Raw genomic sequence first — 18,726 nt, forward strand, 5'->3', positions numbered from 1 at the left:
GGGCGATCACCAGGCCCCTGAAGGCTGGACCCTGGCTCCCCACTCCCAGGGCTCACCCGGTCACAGGTGAGACACTGCACGAGGCTGAGGACGGAGCCGTTGAAGATGTCGGAGATGACGCTGCGGTAGGGCTGCTCCTTCCGCCTGCGGCTGCCGGCGCTCAGCACCTGGGCTGGGGGCACAGCACGGGACTAGGCCCAGCCCCACCGGCCTGTCTGGGGCAAGGGGTGGCACTGGGGCTTGCTGGGCCGGGACTCGGGGTCCTATATATGCGTCCTGTGGTGGGGTTTGCAGTTCCCCCCCAGGGCCTCGGTCATCTCAGTAAGAGGGGCACCCCCCCCCCCCCGCTGCACCCCTATGGCGTCAGAGGAGGGCCGGGAGGCGCCGCTGCTCAGACGACCCGCATTCCCAGCCCCAGCTGCACGTGTGGGCTCCCCGCAGACCCCCTCCCTGCCCAGTCCTGCCAACCTTTCTTGAGCACGTACGAGGGCCCCATCCTCACGGGGCTCGAGCGGGGAGGACTGCCGGCCAGCTTGGCGTGGCCCTCGTGGTGGTGCACGGGGCTGCAGGGGCGGGACGAGCTGCGCAGGTGCGCCTCGTTGTCTGGCTCTGAGGGCAGAGAGGGGGCTGCTGCCGGGCTGCGGCGGGAGGCACGTCCCGGCACAACCGGCCAGGAAGAGGACCCGCTGACCGGCACCTCCCAGGGCCGGAGGCCCGCCGTGTGTCCTCTGCCCTCTGCCCTCCCCGGCCCGCCCCCAACCTGCAGGACACACGCCCTCCAGCGTCACGGGGCTGCGGGGCGGCCGGGCAGGCTGAGCCACCCCAGCTTGGGAGCGGGTCCGGCCTGCTACAGGCGTGCGGGAGGCGCCGGGCCAAGCGGCTGTGTGGCACCTGGGGTCCGGAAGGGGCTGGAGGAGCCCGGCGACGGCGGCTGGGCCTCCGAGGGCTGGTCGTCAAGGGCGGCCATGGCCGTGTCCACGTCGGCGTCCTCGTCCGCCTGCTCGGAGCCGGCGCGCCGCCGGCCCCAGGAGAACTTGCGGTCCTTCCTGCGCTCCTTCTCCGAGATGGCACGGCCCGCCTCGTCGGCGATCAGCAGCTCCGCCTCGGCCTGCGGGCTGGCCCCGCCGCCAACCTGCCCGTCGCCCTCACCCCGGTCACTGCTCGAGTCGCAGGACAGGAACTCGTCCTCTGACGGGCTCCGGTCCCCCTCCCGCTTCTCATCCGTATCGCTCGAGTCGGAGTCCTGTGCCTCGGCCAGCACCGTCGCGGCCGCCACCTCCGGTTCCTTGAGCTCCTCGTGGAGCTGGTCCATCAGGCAGCGCAGGAACTCCTGGGTGTCCTGGAAGCGGCGGCTGCGTCAACAGGGCTTTCCAGGGCGGAGGACCCTGCTGCCGGCGCCCCGCTGCTTCCGGGGACGGGGACAGCAGCGGATCCAGCTTGCGGGCCCTCCCAACGCCCCCTAGAGACCCGCCGAGCGGCCCTGGCGGCCTCTGTGGCGGTTCCATCCCGTCCCCGTCCTAAGGTGGACACGGCAGCCCGAGCCCCATCCTGCCACACAGCTGCAAGGTGGCAGAGCCGCGCCCCCGCCCCCGCCGGCCCGTGTGACGCCCCAGCTCCTGCCCCTAAGCACCCTGCTGCCAGCTCAGTGCGGGAGAGCGGAGGGTCGCGTTCAGCCTCGAAAGTCACCTCGCTCCCTACGGGAGGGGACTCTGGGGGGGGGGGGTGCATGGAGCCTGTGGAAGCAGGAAGGGGCCCCCTAAGACGCAGGTGCGCATGAGGGCTCAGCTGAGTTTTGTGGGGGTGATGCCAGCCGCCTGCACCCTCCAGGCTTCCTCGGGGCCTCCCTGCCCTCCCCATCCTCCCACCAGTCCCCGCAGGCCCCCCCTTCCCTTGCCACTGTGGCCTGTGGTAGGGGCACAGGCTCCGGAGGCAGGATGGCACCCTCCGAGAGATGCGGGCACGACGTGTCTAAGCCGCCACTTCAGTCACAGCAGTGGTGCTCTGATTCTGGCCTCTGACCAGGTCACCGAACTGATCAGAGAGCCTGGGCAGCGGGGCTTCCAACACCTGGCCACGGGGCCCAGCCGAGCGCCGTACCCCAGGTGCTGCAGAAGGCCAGAACACAGTGGTGGCGGCTGGTCTCCAACAGCCGGGGGGACCGGGTGCCGTGCTGGGCCACGGGGCTCGAGGACACATGCCCCTCATGGTGCCCGGCATCAGCAGCAGTGCCCCGACCCCCACCCGGCCAACACGGTGCCAAGCCTCCCCAGCCCTCCGCCAGGGGCATGGAGAGAAGGGCCTCTTCCTCTCAGTTCTGGGAGAGGGGAGGGCGGGCTCTGGGTGGATTTCCTCAGCAAAGTGTTGAACTTGAAGATCAGAGTAATGAACCACTAGCTCATCCTGCATGAGGGAGCAGAGAGGATTCGTGGGTCCTGTGTCAGGGGCCTGGAAGGTTCTTTTAAGAAACAGGCCCCAATACACCATCTACTTTTCTCTCTGGTTCTTCCTTTTAACACAGGTAATGTGTTTGTTGCTAAACTCTGTGGTCAGTCCGCGGTCATGAACAGAGGCCCACAGCCGCGCCCATGTTTCAGACTCAGGAATGTTCCCCGTGTTACGTCTAAGAACCAGAGACAAGGATGCTTCTGGAGGCCAGGTGGGTGTTAGGCAGCAGCCCTGCTCCACAGGGCCCTCACAGAGAGCCTGGGCAATGGTTCAGCTCTGCCTGAGTCCTGCTCGGTCACTCTGTGCTGTGTGACCCGAGCGAGCTGTAGAACCTCTCTGAGCCTTAGCCCCTTACCTCTAACATGGGGGTGCGACAGAGCCCACCTCGCAGGGCTCTGTGAGGATAAACAGAGCTGTCCTTGTGGGGCGGGGAGGGACAACTTAATAAATAGTGGATGGTGAACCGTGGTCATGGAGGGCATTACCACTGCCCGGCAAGAGCGGCGTTCGGGCAGGACTGGACTTCTCACTCAGGCGTCCATCTACTTGACAGTGTGAGCCCAGCAACACTCAGCAACCCTCGGCCCGGGAAGGGATGGCAGGGAGGGCGCTGGGGGCCGAGGGAGAGGGCGGAAGGCATCCCTCACCTGACCGCGGCTCTGTTCCTGGCCCCCATGTTCGGGACACAGGAACGGCCGCCCAGACAGGTCCAGCTCCTCCCACAAGCCCAGCAGTGAAACCCCAGGTTGTGTGGCAGTCTGAGGCAGGGGACTGGACCCTGTGATTTATCCTTTAATGAAAGTGAAATTCTGCCTGACTCTGCAGTCAGGCCGCCCAAGGTCAAATCTCCAGCCATGTGGCCGGGCAAATGACTCCTTAAGCAGGAGGCTACTGCGTGCGCGCGCGCGCACACACACACACGCACACGCACACACACACAAACACACACACACGGCTCAGGCAGTGAGGGGACCCGCCCCGTCACTCCGAGCTGGACTGCTATATCCCATGCCGGTCTGGGCTTCGAAGCCAGGCCTGCTAACAGCCCCAGGTGTCCCCCGCACAGCTCCGATGGCCTACCTGCTGCGCATAGCCTCGGAACATCGGGTTGACTAACTTGATCCCGTGAGACAGGCCGGTGGGAACCACGTAGCTCGGGCTGTAGGAAGACCCGGACCCGTTAGCGTTAGCGCAGGTGGCCCGCTGGGAGCGTCCTAATCCCATCAGGGTTGCTAAGGCAGGTGGCCTGGGGCGACGGATCAGACCCAGTGAGGTGTCTGCGGCAACTCTGGGAGGCGCTGACTCAGCCCGGAGCCCCTGCAGGCTCGCACATCCCCGGGGTCACAAAGTGCCAGCTATTACCAGGCAAAGACTCTTCATTGGTTTGGCCTCATTTCCCACGGGTCTGGGACAAGCCTGCTTGAAAACTGTTTCCTTTCTGAAAACCTTCTTGTGGTTTTTTTCCTAATTTCAAAAGCATACGTGTGCATTACTGAAAAGTCTAAAATTTCAGAAAAGCCCCACAGAGAGACATCACCGCTAATAGCACCACCCAGAGATAACTGCCAGCAACATTTCCAGGCTTTTCCAGGGAAACAGACACACACAGAAAGCAAACCTGGCAGAATTCTGACAGAACGGGAGTTATAATGCACCACATTGTTTTATAATCTTTTACACTCAGCATTTTTCTATGAACTCATTTTAAGTTATTCCCATTTTTCCGGAAGAAACAGGCCTAACCCAAACTTCCGGTCTGCAAATTCATTTCACACTGAGCTAAGCCCCTGCGCGATCGTCACCAGCCACCGCCTGTGAGAGTCTCTCCCGCACGCACGGCGGCAGGTGGGACTTGGGAAGTCATGGCACGTGTCTGGGCTTCGGCGCACACATCGGGGAAGCCGCTACAGGCTCGGGGCAATGCCACTCTCAAATTCAAGCTCCCTGAGCAAGACACGTAAACTCTCTCCAAGCCTCAGTTTCCCCAATTTGTAAAACAAGGTTGCCGCCCGGGTCACCCAGGTGAGGTGTGACAAGTGCGCAGTGAGGGGCTGAAGACACAGGGAGTGCTTGGTTGAGGGGCAGAGAGAAAAATCCCCGGCCCCGGGCGCCTGCCCAAGGTCAGGGGCTCAGTCACTCACCGTCTCCTGTGCCAGACCTCAGAGACCAGCTTCTGGTAACTTTTGCACAGCGCTGGCTTCTTGTCTGTGCGCACCAGACCTCCGCACTCCAGGAAAAACTGGGTCAGTGGAGGGCTAGGGGCAGGGAGAGAGCGGGCTCAGGAAAGGCAGGGTGCGCGGCACTGGTTAGAAAGAGCTGGTCGGAGAAGCAAGAGCCTATGGTCGGGGAGACGGGGGGCGGGGGGGGGGGCAGGATGGCGTCCTGCTGCCCTTGAGCCAGAAAGGCCTGCAGATGACCCGTCACGGGATGAATGGGGTCTCCCCAGATTCTCATGTTGGAGACCTCAAAAGGTGACTGTATTTGGAAACATGATTAGGTTCAGAGGAGGTCCTCAGGGTGCGCTCTGGTCCGATATGACTGTGTCCTTCTACCAGGAGGAGATGTGGACACAAACACGCCCAGAGGGAGGATGACGTGAAGACACAGGGAGAAGGCAGCCACCTAGCAGTCAAGGAGAGGGGCCGCGAAATCAACGCGCCCCCCCCCCCCCCCGCCGCCCACACCTTGACCTCAGGCTTGTAGCCTCCAGAACTGAGAGAGAGTTTCTGTTGTTTCAAGCACCCTGCCTGCCATGCTTTGTTACGGCCCCCCCGAGATGCCAAAACAGCCCCCATTCCTGTCCCAGGGCTGCAGAGCTGCCGGCTTCAGGGGCCGTGCGGTCAGGGGCCGGCGGCTGCCTGACAGAGAGAGGGTCTAGCGCCTGTCCCTGACCGTAGCCCACTCCGTGGAAACCTTGCCTAACCTGAAGGCATCTTCCCTTTTCCTCAAGTCAACTTATCTTATTACTTGAGAAATACATATTCATTGTAAAAACACTAGAACTGTCTAGAGATGGGCAAACAGTAAGGGACTTTAATCCTACCTTATGAGGACAGCTGCTGAGGAAGATTCTAGGCACATATCCTTCTGGACGTTCCTATGCACACATCCCCTCCCTCCCTCGCACACGCAGGCATCAAATCCCTCCCAGGCGGGACACCTGTGTACCAGGCACAGGAAATGCCCTGGTCTCACGGAGGTAACAGCCTATCCTAGGCAGACATTAGGAAGTTGGGGGCACCTGCCTTCGGCTCAGGTTATGATCCCAGGGTCCAGGGATCGAGCCCCACATTGGTCTCCCTGCTCAGCGGGAAGCCTGCTTCTCCCTCTCCCACTCCCCCTGCTTGTGTTCCTTTTCTCACTGTGTCTCTCTCAAACAAATAAATAAAATCTTTTTTAAAAAAATTAGGGATATCTCCCCCACATGGGATCGCACCACACAAAGCTTCATACCCTCCTTTCTCCCCATGGCCACATCTGACCCCTTACGTTCAGTAAATACTGTCCTGTACCCATTGTAAAGCTGGCCTGTAAATGGGGACCACTGGGGCGCCTGGGGGCTCAGTAGGCTAAGCCTCGGCATTAAGGTTCAGGTCATGATCCTGGGGTCCTGGGATGGAGCCCCACATCGGGCTCCCTGCTCGGCAGGAGACTGTTTCTCCCTCTCCCTGTGCCCCTCCCCACTGTGCACATCCTCCCTCCCTCTCTCACATAAATAAATTAATAAATAAAATCTTTACAAACATGTGGACCATCAAACCGTCCCGTGAACACGGGACAGGGACACCCCCACCCCAGGCAACGTGCTCCACACCTCAGCCGACCTTCCTAGGATTAATTCTGACAGGAGGGACTGCCGGGCCAAAGGCCACGTGTGTTTTCACGGTTTTGGACGTGGATCCGTATACATGCGTCTGGGGGGTAATATACACAGCACAGCCCAGGGGCTACGGACACCTTCAGGGCACCCGGCGAGGGCTCCAGGCCCTCCGGCGAGGGCGCCACCTACCAGTTGGACAAGGCCTGCAAGGCGGCGCTCATGTAGCACGAGTTCCCGAGGTTCTTCATGCCCGTGAGGCCTAGGAACCAGTCACACGGGGGAGGGAAGGTGAGGGCCCTGCCCCTCCCACATGGGCTGTGGCATCGTCCAACCGGGGCAGGACACGGGGGGCTGGTGTCCCACCCCAGGAATCTGCCAAGTACATTCATGTGTTTCTGCTCCCGAGAGCTGTGGGTCCCTGAGAGTTTCAGACAGACGGACCCTTCTGCCCTCTGCCCAACCCGGGCCAGCATCCGCCCTTCACAGGTGAGGAGGTGGGGGGGCGGAAGGGCCGGCCTGCCCAGGGTCACGGGGCTAAGGAGGGGGGTGAGGACTGGCAGACCACTGGGACTCAGCCGGACAGCTGGCACTCCAAGGCGAGCCACTGCGCCGTCAGCCATCGGGCTGTCGGTCGGGCTGCCCTCCTGGCCAACGGCTGAGCTCCCCCCATGCCCCCGCCCCACAGCACCCCCCCCCCGTCCTGGGGTCGGCTACCTCGAGGCTTCAGGTCATCATCCTCGGACTCAGAGTCTCCTTCGTCGGCCACAGCAATAGGGACAGCTTTCAGAAGATGGGAGGGCAGGGGAGAGTCCTGCGAGGAAGACTCCGCGTGAGGAGCACGGGGAGGGAGGCGGGAGGGATGGGGTCAGAGGCCCATGTGGCCCCCGGGGGGAAAGGAAGCCCCGGCCCCCAGCCACGAGTCCTCACCGAGTCAGCCCATCTGAGCAGAGGACACCCCAGAGCCGGCACTGGCCGCCCCAGCCCGGGAACTTGTATTTTATTTACAATAATGAAAAAGTTATCTTATTTGTAACAGATCTGGGGGAAAAAATAGAAACAAAGAATAATGACAGACAATGTAACTTTCCTGAGACAACTGGAGATGTCCAGCATAGCTCGCAGAGTTTTAACTGCTGCTATGCACAGGCCCCCGAAAAAAGCTACTGTGTGTACGCTGTATGACAGTCTTTTGGGGTAAAAATCATAAACATCTTCACGTTTGCAAACGTCTTCCACAGACACGCAGGGAGCGCCTACTACGTGACGGCGGCTGTGTCAGTGTGGGGGAGGCAGGCACGCACAGACACGCGGGGTCCCCCGGGCTCTCACTGCAGCTGGCCGCCCCCAAGGGGCGCACTGACCCCAGACCGAGGCTACCCTCCATACGGGGGCCCACTGCCTTTCGGTGGGGCACAGGGACCAGTCAGCACCTTGTTAGGCGGGTTTCCAGGCCTTTCCCAGAGAGCACCGCACTGCGGTGACTACTGGGGATATGTCTTAGAGCTGGGGCGGCAGGGGCCCTCCACAGGCCCCAGGCCAGGCTCCCACAAGTCCTTGCACACAGCCTCCCCACGGCTTGCGGACCCCCAAAGGGAGGCCCTGCCCTTCCCTTCCCTTCCCTTCCCTTCCCATGAGGGCCTCTGTGTCCTCAACCCCCGACGTGAGCCTTGGCCCACATCGCATTTGGCTCAGCAAGCATTTGCAGGCACTTGAGAACACTGCCCGGGGACAGGTGCCATCTGGGAACCACCCATCCCGGCTCCACCGAAGCCTGGGTCACAGGGCCCTGACCTCGACGCATGTCACTACCTCCAGCATGGACTCCACGGGACCCCCTTACCTGCTCCGAGAACCTGGGTGAGGGCCCTGCCGGCTGCGCTGCCGGCCTCTGCTCCAGGAACACCTCCTTCTCGCAGGCGTAACACCACACCCGGAATGTGGTCAAGTTCACCGTCAGGTTATGATTTTTTGCCTAGAGGGCAAGATCCAAAAACGAAGTTGAGGATACACTGGCCCAACAGGGGCCTCGCGGCAGCTCAGGGCAACCTCGGTCAGGACAGAGGCCTGGGAGCTTAGAAATTGCTCGCCCCGCAGCCAGGGACGCCGAGGGCTGCCGCTGACCAGACACCTGCAAGGGCTGGAGGCTCGCACAGGCCGATCAGCTCGTGCTTCCTCACAGCAGCCCTGCTGCCCTTATTCCCATTTTACAGATACAGCCGTCGAGGCCCAGAGGGAGCAGACGGAGCTGAGAGGCCGCAGGAGCAGGGGCTCCATGGACAGCAGACAGCAGGGCTGTCTGCCCGCGGGGCCCTTGCTCCCGGCCACAGCGCTCACCTGAGCATGAATGGTGCTGTGGTCAGCAAAGGATTCTCCGCAGCCAACGTAAGGGCAGGAGACCTGCAGAGAGAGGGAGGAAAGGAACGAGGACGGGGGCTGGCCCTTTCCACCACCAGGACCCACAAGCAACTGAGGTCCTGTCATCCCGCAAGACAACAGCTTTATACACCCTGTGGTTCCAGCTGAACGGGACAGCTACCGTGACGCCCCTGGCCTCTAAGTAAAGGGCGCAGGGTGCCCTGGGCTACTGGCCTCCTGCACGAAGCCCAGACAGGGTCACAGCAAGACGGGAGCCAAGCTGAGGCCCGGCTGCGTGGCGCCCAGACCCGTCCCCTCACTCTCGTGCCTTCTTGACTTGGGCCCGGGTCCTGAGACAACCAGGCCCCGTGTCCCCACCTGACGTTTCCAGCAGCGCCCGCCAGAGACGGACACTCCCAGCCTAGGGTCTAGACCGCGCTCCCCAGCCCCAACGGTGACAAGGATGGCTTACCTGGAGACAGGCCCACAGGTTCGGTCCAGCAACACCACACGACTGACAGACTCCCTGTGCGAGGGGAAGAGCCGGGCGTGAGCAGCCCAGGGGAGCCACTCCAGCCAGAGGCGCCGACGGCCGGACCCCAAAGCTCTCCACTGAAAGACTTTTTTGCCTCGGAAAGGCTTTCACCAGCCTGCCCATCTACATGTCCCTCCTCGCGGGGCCCTTTACACTTCACTGTCTGAATTTTGTTTCGTTATGTGCTGCAAACACATATTCCATAAAATGACTTGAAACTTAAATCAATGGACCCGTTAATGTGCTCTTAAATCGCCCCGTCCACTCTTCCTTTGAAGACGGTGAAAGCCTTCATCCCCACCCAGACCCTGGGCTCCGGGAAAGAGGCATGGTCTGCTCTGTCTACCCCTGTGACTTCCCAGCGCCTAGCACAAACTGTGACATGGCTACGTCTGAGGTCCCCAGAAAACACCCAGGTTTCCGGTCTTCCGGGTGACAGAGCCGGTCCACCAGCATCTCCCCTTCTTGCTTTAGTAACAAAACACACGGATTTGGGCTGAGCACATGGCCAGCCAGCTGCAGACTGTTTCTCAGCCCCCACTGTGGTCACGGGGCTCAGTTCTCGTCAACGAGATGACAGCGAAAGTGATACGTGCCACTTTCGGGCTGTGCACCCCCCTTGCTCCTTCTCCTCCTTCCCCTCGGCTGTGATGTAGATGCAAGGGCAGGAGCACAGGCAAGCACCTTGGACTCAGAGATGAAAGTCACGTGTTAGGAAAGGCAGGGCCGCCCTGCCATCCCACCTAGCTCTGAACGGTTCTGTGAGAGAAAAGGAAATGTCTACCTCATTCAAGATACTGTATTTCAGGGTCTCTTCGTTACAACTTAAAATGTGCCCTACATAAGCCTGTGTGCACATGTCTAGAACAGCAGCTCCCAGCTAAGCCTCCACAATGCCCAAGGGACCTCCATCAGCTGAGGTGGATTCTGAGGGCCAGGTCTGATAGCAGTTACAATGTGGGGCTTGTCAGAGCGAGAGGGCTACCTGCAGAGGAGGACTGGGCTAAGTTTGTCACACATGGCTCACGTCACCCCACCAGTCCGTGCAGCACCTCCCTGGGACAGATGAGCAACTGAGGCTCAGAGGTCCTGCCGTGCTACGGAGCAGGCTTCGGATGGGGAAGCCGGGAGCCGGGGCTGGAAAGCAGGCCTCCCCGTCCCACGTTCCCTCAGGAACGTCTCATTCGTACGAAGCCCAGTTTGCGGCCGTGTCTAAACTTGGAGCTCCACATCAGGCTGAGGTTAAGCTGGCTGGAACTGGGGTCCGCGGCCCAACAGGGACTCCTGCTGGGGGTGCTGCGGCCAGACTGGGGAGCCATCGGCAGCTCGGGACCTTCCTGAATTTGTCATCTCTTTTGTGTTTTCCTGATTTCACAATTCACTTCCATCTTCTGGGATTGCTTTCAGTCATTGGGATGACAAAAGTACCCTGCGCGTTTAAGTAGGCTCTGAGTCCACGTGGGGCTCAAACACACAGCTCTGCGGTCCTGAGTCACGTGCTGTCCTGACTGAGCCGGCCGGGCGCCCAGGACGCTTGTTTGAACAGTGCAGACGACGCATACATGTTACACACAGTCTGAAGCAGAGAATTACCGTATAATAAATCTACGTGCCAGAATAATCGGAAACACGTCCCTCTGCATTTTCTGCTGATACAAAAGCAAATGCACACACTTAGGGGAGGGGGTGTGGCTTTAGGAAAGATCAGATCATACTGTACATGTTTCTCCAACACACGCTTCTGCCGCCTTTTTAAGGTCATCGTCCCGAGTCTGGACACAGACATCACACCAGGTCCTCTGCAATGATCACACGGGCCCTGCGCCGCGGGCGCGGCGCAACTGACCCCGTTCCCTTCCTGATGAATACGCAGAGCGCCGCCAGCTCCCTCCTCTGGTGCATGAAGCTCCGTGAACGCTGCTGTACTCGTGTCTCTGTAACTGGTACTTACCTCGCTGCTGGACAAATTCCCTGAAGGGGAGTGGCGGCCCTGAAGGGACAGGAATGCCGACCCAGCCCCGCCACGCGTGTGGTCTCCTTCCCTCCATCACCGTCAGATCTGAGCCCACCTGCCTGCGGTTTGTCTGCAGCCGAAAACGCTATCATCCCGCTCCCACCAGCCATCGCCCCGACCGCTCCTGAGGTTAGGCATCTTCTTTGAGGAGTTTCTCAGCCATTTGCATCTCCTACAACCTGTCTGACCTGTTCATAGCCCTCCCCGTTCTGGTGCTCTACAACAATCGTTTCAGTTTGCAGGGCCCGGGATGCTCCGGGCAGGGTGGACGACATGCTCCCCGAAACACGGGCCCGACACAGAATCACCTCCAAAAGGCTGCTGTGCCCCAGCCTGGATCTGCCCTCCTCGCCCACCAGTTTGAGCGAGATGCCCCTCTTCCTGCCTCCTCTGGAGGAAAATGCCGTCAGTCGGCCTCATTTATGCCTCCGTGCAGAACCCGGGGTTAGTGGAAATGCACCGCAGCCTCGCTCAGCCCCTCCTCCAGACCACAGAGAAGCGAAACTACTTCAGAAGCCGCAGGTACTGAGAGCGCCGGATCCCTCCCACGGGCCCAGGCTAAGCTCAGGCCAGAGGCCCCCCAGGACTGTTGCTAATGGGGAGGCTGGGGGACCAGCATCAGGTGCCCGGAAAGAAGAGCCAGACGCGAGTCTGGGAATCTGACCCCAGACCCCACTCCCAGGAGTGCGCCCTCCGCACGCTCTGCCCCCCGCACCCAGCAGCACTCCCACGGGGCCACTCATCCCAGCACCGCATTCGCCACATCGAAGAGCCGCGCCGCCACCCACAGACGCTGAGTCCTGCAGTCCATACAGCGAGTCGCCAGGCAAGGCCAGGGCCAAGAGCGAGAAAACTGTCTGGGTGCCAGGGCTGAAAGAGCTCTGGGATGCGCTGTCTGGTGAACAGAGCAAGTTACAGCAGCGTCTGCGGTAATGCTACCTTTTGGGGAACGCAGCGGAAAATGAAAATAAGCATATTTGCACAAGAAACGCTTGAAAAGGTCCAGAAAAAACTCCTGTAAGTGGTGCCCGAAAGGGGGGAAGGGGAGGGTGAGCACAGGGGGTGGGAGGGGGACTTCTTGAGGTTGGTATTTTCATACTGTTTGGTTTTGAACCACAGGAAAGTATTGCACCGATTCAAAACATTTCCCCAGACAAAGACACATCCTCCCCACTCAGAGAGGCCCGCCATCTCTCACTGTGGCCCTCCCCAGGGCCCTCCTCGGGTCACATGTGTCAAAATCTCCGTGGGCTCTCAAAGCATGATCCACGCCCTACCCTGGAAAGGCTCTGGGCACCTGCGCCAGCCTCTAATGCGCAGAGCATTAGCGGCTCCCAGATGGAGTGAGCTAAGTACTAATTAATGGCCATTAGGATGCCCCCCCCCCCCAGAAGGCCTCCGAACAGACAGCAGCCCTTCCATTTACACAAAAGCCTAAGCAGAGACTGTCGGGAAGCCGGTTCTTCCACTGCCGTCCGAAACATCTGCATCTCAGGAACGCAGGGCCCCTGGGAGTGGCTGCCAGCCCTGGAAGGTCTGATGCCTTACCTTAGATTTGAACACCAAGTCCTCCTTGGTCACCTCCCCTATGGAGTCAAGGTGAGGGCAAAGGTCCCTGGAGTCCCCCATTCTGGCCTGGGCTCACCTACGAGAAAACACAGGGAGACTGGGTTAACAGCAGCCGCTGCGGGAGGGAAGCATGGGCTACTGGCTCAGTGCACAACTTTGATCTCGGGCCCTGCCTCTGCCACAAATCCGCTGGTGACTCGGGGAAGCTACTTAACTGCTCTGAGCCTCACTGGCCTTCTCTGAGAACTGGGCATGACGGTCATATCGACCCCAGTGGGTTGCACCAGGACTCACAAACGGGCCCGTGTACAACTGGAAAATCGTGAGTGAGCCCCGTGGGGTGTGCCGCCGTCGGCTTCACCGGCTGGGCCACCGTCCTGCAGACATGCCAAAGATGTGGTGCCGCTCGGGGAAGCTGCGTGACATTTGTGGCAACGTCCTGTGAGTTACAATTATTGCCAAAGAAAATGTCAAAAAAGAAATACCTGAATTTGCCTCCGCCACCCAAAATTTTAGCAGAAATCGTACCCAGGAATCTGACTGTTGAGTCTAGCTCCAAAAAAGTCCAAACCCACCAGAGATGACGTGGAGCCCAGGTGGTTGGACCCACGGCAGAGGCTGCGTGTCCTGCCGAGGGAGGCGGACCCCCAGCTCTCCTGGAAGGCCCCGGCCAGGGCTGGATGAACCCAGGCTCCCAGCCACAGCTGCTGATCCGGCGGCTGCTAAGGTTCCAGGTAACACACGAAGTGGTCTCCAGGCGTTACTTCACTGCAAACTGCCCCAGCCATCTATCTCCCAGGCAGCTGTGATTAAGCCCATTTTATAGATCAGGAAATAGAGGTTCCTCCTCCTCTTGGGTCTCACAGAAAGGAGTGCAAGAGCCAAGGCTGATGCCCAAGCTGGTCAGACCCACGAGGCCCCGCCTGTGGTCGTTCTCTTTCCACCTTGGGAAAGTGCAAACACACGCAGAAGCAGACAGGACTGCGTGGCTCACTCCCACGGACCATCTCCTAGCTTCACCCTCGGCCACGTGTGGCCAACCCTGCTTCAGCCCAACCACCCTCTTCCTTTTAGCAGCAGAGCCCACATACCACATCATTTCATCTGAGCATGTTCTTCTAGAAGATAAGGACTTGAAAAAAGAAAAAAAGACATAACCACAATTCCCTTATTTCACCTGAAAGACTTCCCTCCTGGGTCCGGGTTTCAGGCCCACCCCCCTCCCCCAGGCAGGGAGGCTGCGGGCCTACCTCTGTGTAGAGCGCCACCCCCAGGAAGCAGCTGACATCCGCATTCTCCGTGGACAGCCAACAGTGGTGGGCCGCGCCTGCTGGGGTGAGCGTGGGCCTCCAGCAGGGAACCTGGAGCGGAGAACAAACCAGCGGACTTCATGCAGCTCGGTTATTTCAAAATCACTCTTTGCAGTGACCAGAGGCTGAAAATAGGCCCAAATTCCTCTGGGAGGAGGGGGCAAGTGAAGTTTTGAACATTTGAGGCATCCACGGGCTGGACAGGCTCCTCAGTCCATTCACAGGGACAGTAAAAACACCAGTCCCGGGGTAGCTCGAGAAGGCTTGCGCGGAGCTGGCAAATAGGCCCCGCCCCTCCTTGGGGGTGTTGGACCTTTCACTAGCCACTGCTGGGCATCACCTCTGTGATTCCCGACAGCAGAGACATTCAAGGGTCTGTAAGAGAGGGCCACGGGCCTCCCCGACTAAGGCTCCCTCTGGCTGCCACTGCCCATTAACCCTCCAGACGTAAGGCTCAGCCCCTTCCACACGTGCCCCTGGGACCCTCAGATCATCCTTGGTGCCTCCCGAGGATCCTGTGCTGCTCAGAACCCCCAACCCCCAAGTCTTGAGCAACCCCAGGCGAGAGGCACAACTAAGTCCATCCACGTGTCGCCACTGCCCCCCTTGCCCTGCCAGGCCACAGTCTCCCAGATGCCGGCAGTTTGAAGAGGGAGAGGCAGTTAGAAGCTAACGTTTAAAATGGTCACATGACAATGACAAGCTCAAGGTTCTAAATTCCAAGCCTCTTCACTCAAAGACAGATTTTTAGGTTTTTTTGTTGTTTGTTTGGTTGGTTTTTTTTTGTTTTTTTTTTTCATTTCCACCAAGGTCAAGTGCACCGGGCTGACAAGCTACAATATGGTGAGGACACTGGGGAGAGCAGGGAGGAAGTGTCTTTGGTGTGGGGCCCGTCTCTCCAGCTGGACGGCAGAGCCGGCTTATGAGCCTGACGCCTGATACCACAGTGGTGCCCAGGACGAGGACGAGGGCAATGGGCCCGTCCAGATGCACACGTGCGATCAGACTACTTAAGTTCCTCCAACTTGAGATAGGGGAAAGAAAAAAGAAAAGAGTCCTGTGGCTAACAACCCACCATGTAACTCACTGCCCCTGTTTTACAGAAGACACAGAGCTGGAGCTTAGTACCTCCAGGACTGAGCCAAGGTCAACCCTCAGCTAGTCAGTCATGGGTGGGTCCTTGATCAGACTGGTACAGAGCCAAGCTCTGACTCAGGGCTTGGCGAACCTTGTCTATAAAGTACTAGGCAGTAAATGACTTAGGCTTTGTGGGCCGTGTCAAGCTTGATCACATATTCTTTGTATTATTTTCTTTTTTTTTTTCTTACAGTGTACTAAAACTCTTTTTCAGAAAAAATTCTTAGCTCCAGGACTCGACAAAATAACCTAGGCCTGCTGCCAGAGTTTTGCTCCCTCCTTGTCTAAATCAGTGCGCTGCTGGGGCCTCACCAAAACAGGCCCAGACCACTGACATTCCCCACCTCACTGCACACAAATCACCAGTTTAAATGAGGCAGATAGAAAAGAAGAGTCCAGAAGGTTAACAGAGCTCCAGATTTTTTCTGGGTAAGTAATCAGAGTACGTGCAAAGACAGAATGACAAAGGTATGTGCTGTTTATAATGGGGGGAACCTAAGGAAACAGCAATAGCCATTGGACAAATAATGACACAACCAGACTCTGTTGTACACTGCAGCCACTAAAAATGTATATATTGAATCTTCCTATCCACGAAATTAGATTAGATCTAAATATATAGAAGAGATAAACCATGTTCATGGATTGGCGTACTCAATATTAAGATATCCATTCTGGGGCGCCTGGGTGGCTCAATGGGTTAAGCCTCTGCATTCTGCTCAGGTCATGGTCTCAGGGTCCTGGGATCGAGCCCCACATTGGCCTCCCTGCTCGGCGGGGAGCCTGCTTCCCCCTCTCTGTCTGCCTACCTCTCTGCCTACCTGTGATCTCTCTCTCTGTCAAATAAAGAAATAAATAATCTTAAAAAAAAAAAAAAGATATCCATTCTGCCCCAAATTGGTCTACAGATTCGATGCAATCTCATTGAAAATCCAAGCAAGCTTTCTTGCAGAAATTGTCAAGCTAATTCTAAAATGTATACAGAAAAAAAGACCTAAAGGAGCCCAAACAATTTGGCAAAAGCACAAAATCTGTAGACTTATATCATCTGACTGAAGACTCTCTATAAAGGTTCAGTAATCAAGTCAGGGTAGTATTGGCTCAAACACAGACACGTGGCTCCAGGGAACAGAAGCAAGAGTCTGGAGTCAGACCCACACATATGTGGTTGAATGATTTCAAAAAAGGTACTGATAGGGGTGCCTGGGTGGCTCAGTTGGTTAAGCATCTGCCCTCAGCTTGGGCCTGTGATCTCGGGGTCCTGGGATTGAGCCCCGCCCTGGACCCCATGCTCAGCAGAGGCATCTGCTTCTTCTTCTCTCTGTCCCCCCACTCATTCTCTCCCTCTCTCTCAAATAAATAAAAATCTTTTTTTTTTAAAGTATAATTCAATGGGCAAAAGACAGTCCTTTCAACAGAGGCTCTGTATATGGGGAAAAAAATAACCTTTAACCCCTACCTCACACCATACACAAAACTTATTTAGAAATGGATCACAGACTTTATGTAATTGGTGGTCAACAGAGGGTTTAAAAGATCTTCCCTTTCTTCCTGTTCTTCTCCAAGGTTCTGGCAGAGTCAGGTTACTCTGAAATACATCCTTGAGATGCTCCATTTGCTTTCCATTTTCGAACCGCCGACATCTTCCCCCAATTCTTTTCCCGCTAGTTCTTCATTTGCTTGTGGCACCGCCAGAGCTCAGCTTCAGAGCCCTTCGGTTTTCCGCCTTTTTCTCTGGCCTTCACACCAACCACCTGCTGCACCTACAGCTCCTCCAGCTGAGCCACGCGCTCCTTCCTTCCATGTGCACCGGAGGGCTCTGGGCAGTCGCCCTGGCTCCTGGCGGCTCCGTCCTGCTGCCGCACATCTCAGCACCTAGGTGATCAGTGACATCCTCCAAGACCCGCACATGTGTTCCTAGCAACACACTTCTTAGGATGGTAAAACCCCAAAGTCCACCGTTCTCAACCCCGGCAGCACCCCTGCCTGCCCGCGACTCTTCTGCCCTCAATCCGTTCTGCGATTACTGCCTGCCACAGCGAGAGGTAAGTAGTCCTTTGTGTTTTTAACAAGTTTTCTCTCTTCATCTTCTGTTCCCAGAAATTCATGTTTCATTTTTTTAAAGATTTTTTTTAATGTATTTCAGTGAGTGAAAGAGAGAATGAGTGGGGGGAGGATGAGAGGGAGACGGACAAGTCCCCACTGAGGGGGTCACCTGCTATGGGGGTCAATCCCACAACCCCAGGATCATGACCTGAGTCGAAATCAGATGCTTAACTAAGACTGAGCCACCCAGGTGCCCCAACACCACCTTGTTTGATTCAAACTCAGAACTGTTCTGGCTACACAGTCTTGTTTATTGTGGGGGAAGCACCTGGATGTTCTGGAGATGACAAATCTGTGAGGCACAGGACTTGATTAACATCCATGCTCCCAATCCAGATTCACCTACTGCCATAGTGTGAGTTCAAGCCCCCTCCCCACCGATTTTCTGTACACGTGGTTTGGGAGCTTTGCAAAGCCTGCACAGCCTTCGAGGCCATCTGTGGAGCCACCACGTGCTGCCGCAGACATGTCTCCCCCAGTGGGGGCGGACACGCGCCACCCCACTTCCCTCTCCCCTCCCCTAGCAGCCCCGACACGGCCCCGGCGGCCAGTTCTCCTGATCTGAGACTTAACAGCAGCAAACATTAAAACTCTAGAACTTCTAGGGGAAATCCTAGGGGAGAAGCTCTGCCACTCTGGCATCTGCAAAGGTCTTAGGACATGGAAGGTGTTCGTTATACGAGGAAACATGGAAAAACTGAACTTTTTTCAAAATTAAATACTTTTCTTTTCAAAAGATGCTGTTAGGGGAATGAAAAAGCAAGCTGCAGTCTGTGGGAGAAAATGTTCACCATATGTGTATCTAACAAACATCCACGATATATGAAGAACTCTTACAACCCACAGAAGAGGAAACTGCCCAGTTTTGTGAAACAGGTGAAGGACCGAGCAGGTACTTCCCCAGGTAAAAACGGCCAGCAGGCACACGAAAGCGTGCTCAGTGTCCTCTGCAGAGAACACCTCACAGCACCGAGAACATCCAGAAATAATAAAATCCTCAACACCAGGTGTTGCTGAGGATGTGAAGGAATCTGCCAGTGTTCACAGGACTGTAAAATAGTATCAAAAGCTGGAAAAGAGCCAGGGAACTTCCTACAAAGTCAAGCTTACACTTATCACATGACCCTGTGATTCCACTGTTGGATATTTGCCCAGGAGACATGAAAACACACCTCCACACCAAGACTTGTACGCAAACATTCGTAGTAGCTTTAGACGGAACAGCCCCAAATTGCAAAGACTTCCCAGTATCCAACCACAGGAGACTGAAGCTAACTGACATTATATTCGTATAACGGGACACTACTCAACATCAAAGAGAACCCAGGATATGCACAGCAATGTGGGTCAATTCCAGACACATTAAATTGAGCAAAGAAGTCAGATACAAAAGAGTCCATACTCTAGGATTCTCTTTGAAACAGACAAAACTAAC

At 57.3% G+C, this 18,726-nt stretch overlaps 1 protein-coding gene across 5 annotated transcripts in view; it reads right to left on the reverse strand.

Moving 5' to 3' along the window:
• The window catches only part of USP20 (ubiquitin specific peptidase 20), a 42,042-nt gene that overhangs the window by 14,566 nt on the left and 8,750 nt on the right, over positions 1-18,726 (reverse strand). For all 5 annotated transcript variants that reach the window (XM_046022259.1, XM_046022257.1, XM_046022254.1 and 2 more), the window contains exons 2-13: positions 13,989-14,099; positions 12,718-12,814; positions 9,093-9,146; positions 8,600-8,662; positions 8,106-8,237; positions 6,980-7,076; positions 6,455-6,524; positions 4,587-4,700; positions 3,526-3,604; positions 892-1,339; positions 469-609; positions 57-172 (exon numbers count right to left, since the gene is read on the reverse strand). In XM_046022259.1, coding sequence (XP_045878215.1) covers positions 57-172; positions 469-609; positions 892-1,339; positions 3,526-3,604; positions 4,587-4,700; positions 6,455-6,524; positions 6,980-7,076; positions 8,106-8,237; positions 8,600-8,662; positions 9,093-9,146; positions 12,718-12,798 — 1,395 coding nt within the window. In that variant the 5' untranslated portion in view covers positions 12,799-12,814; positions 13,989-14,099. The remainder of the gene's footprint in view (positions 1-56; positions 173-468; positions 610-891; positions 1,340-3,525; positions 3,605-4,586; positions 4,701-6,454; positions 6,525-6,979; positions 7,077-8,105; positions 8,238-8,599; positions 8,663-9,092; positions 9,147-12,717; positions 12,815-13,988; positions 14,100-18,726) is intronic.

The sequence above is a fragment of the Meles meles genome, chromosome 11, assembly GCF_922984935.1.
Source record: "Meles meles chromosome 11, mMelMel3.1 paternal haplotype, whole genome shotgun sequence".
Lineage (NCBI taxonomy): Eukaryota > Metazoa > Chordata > Mammalia > Carnivora > Mustelidae > Meles > Meles meles.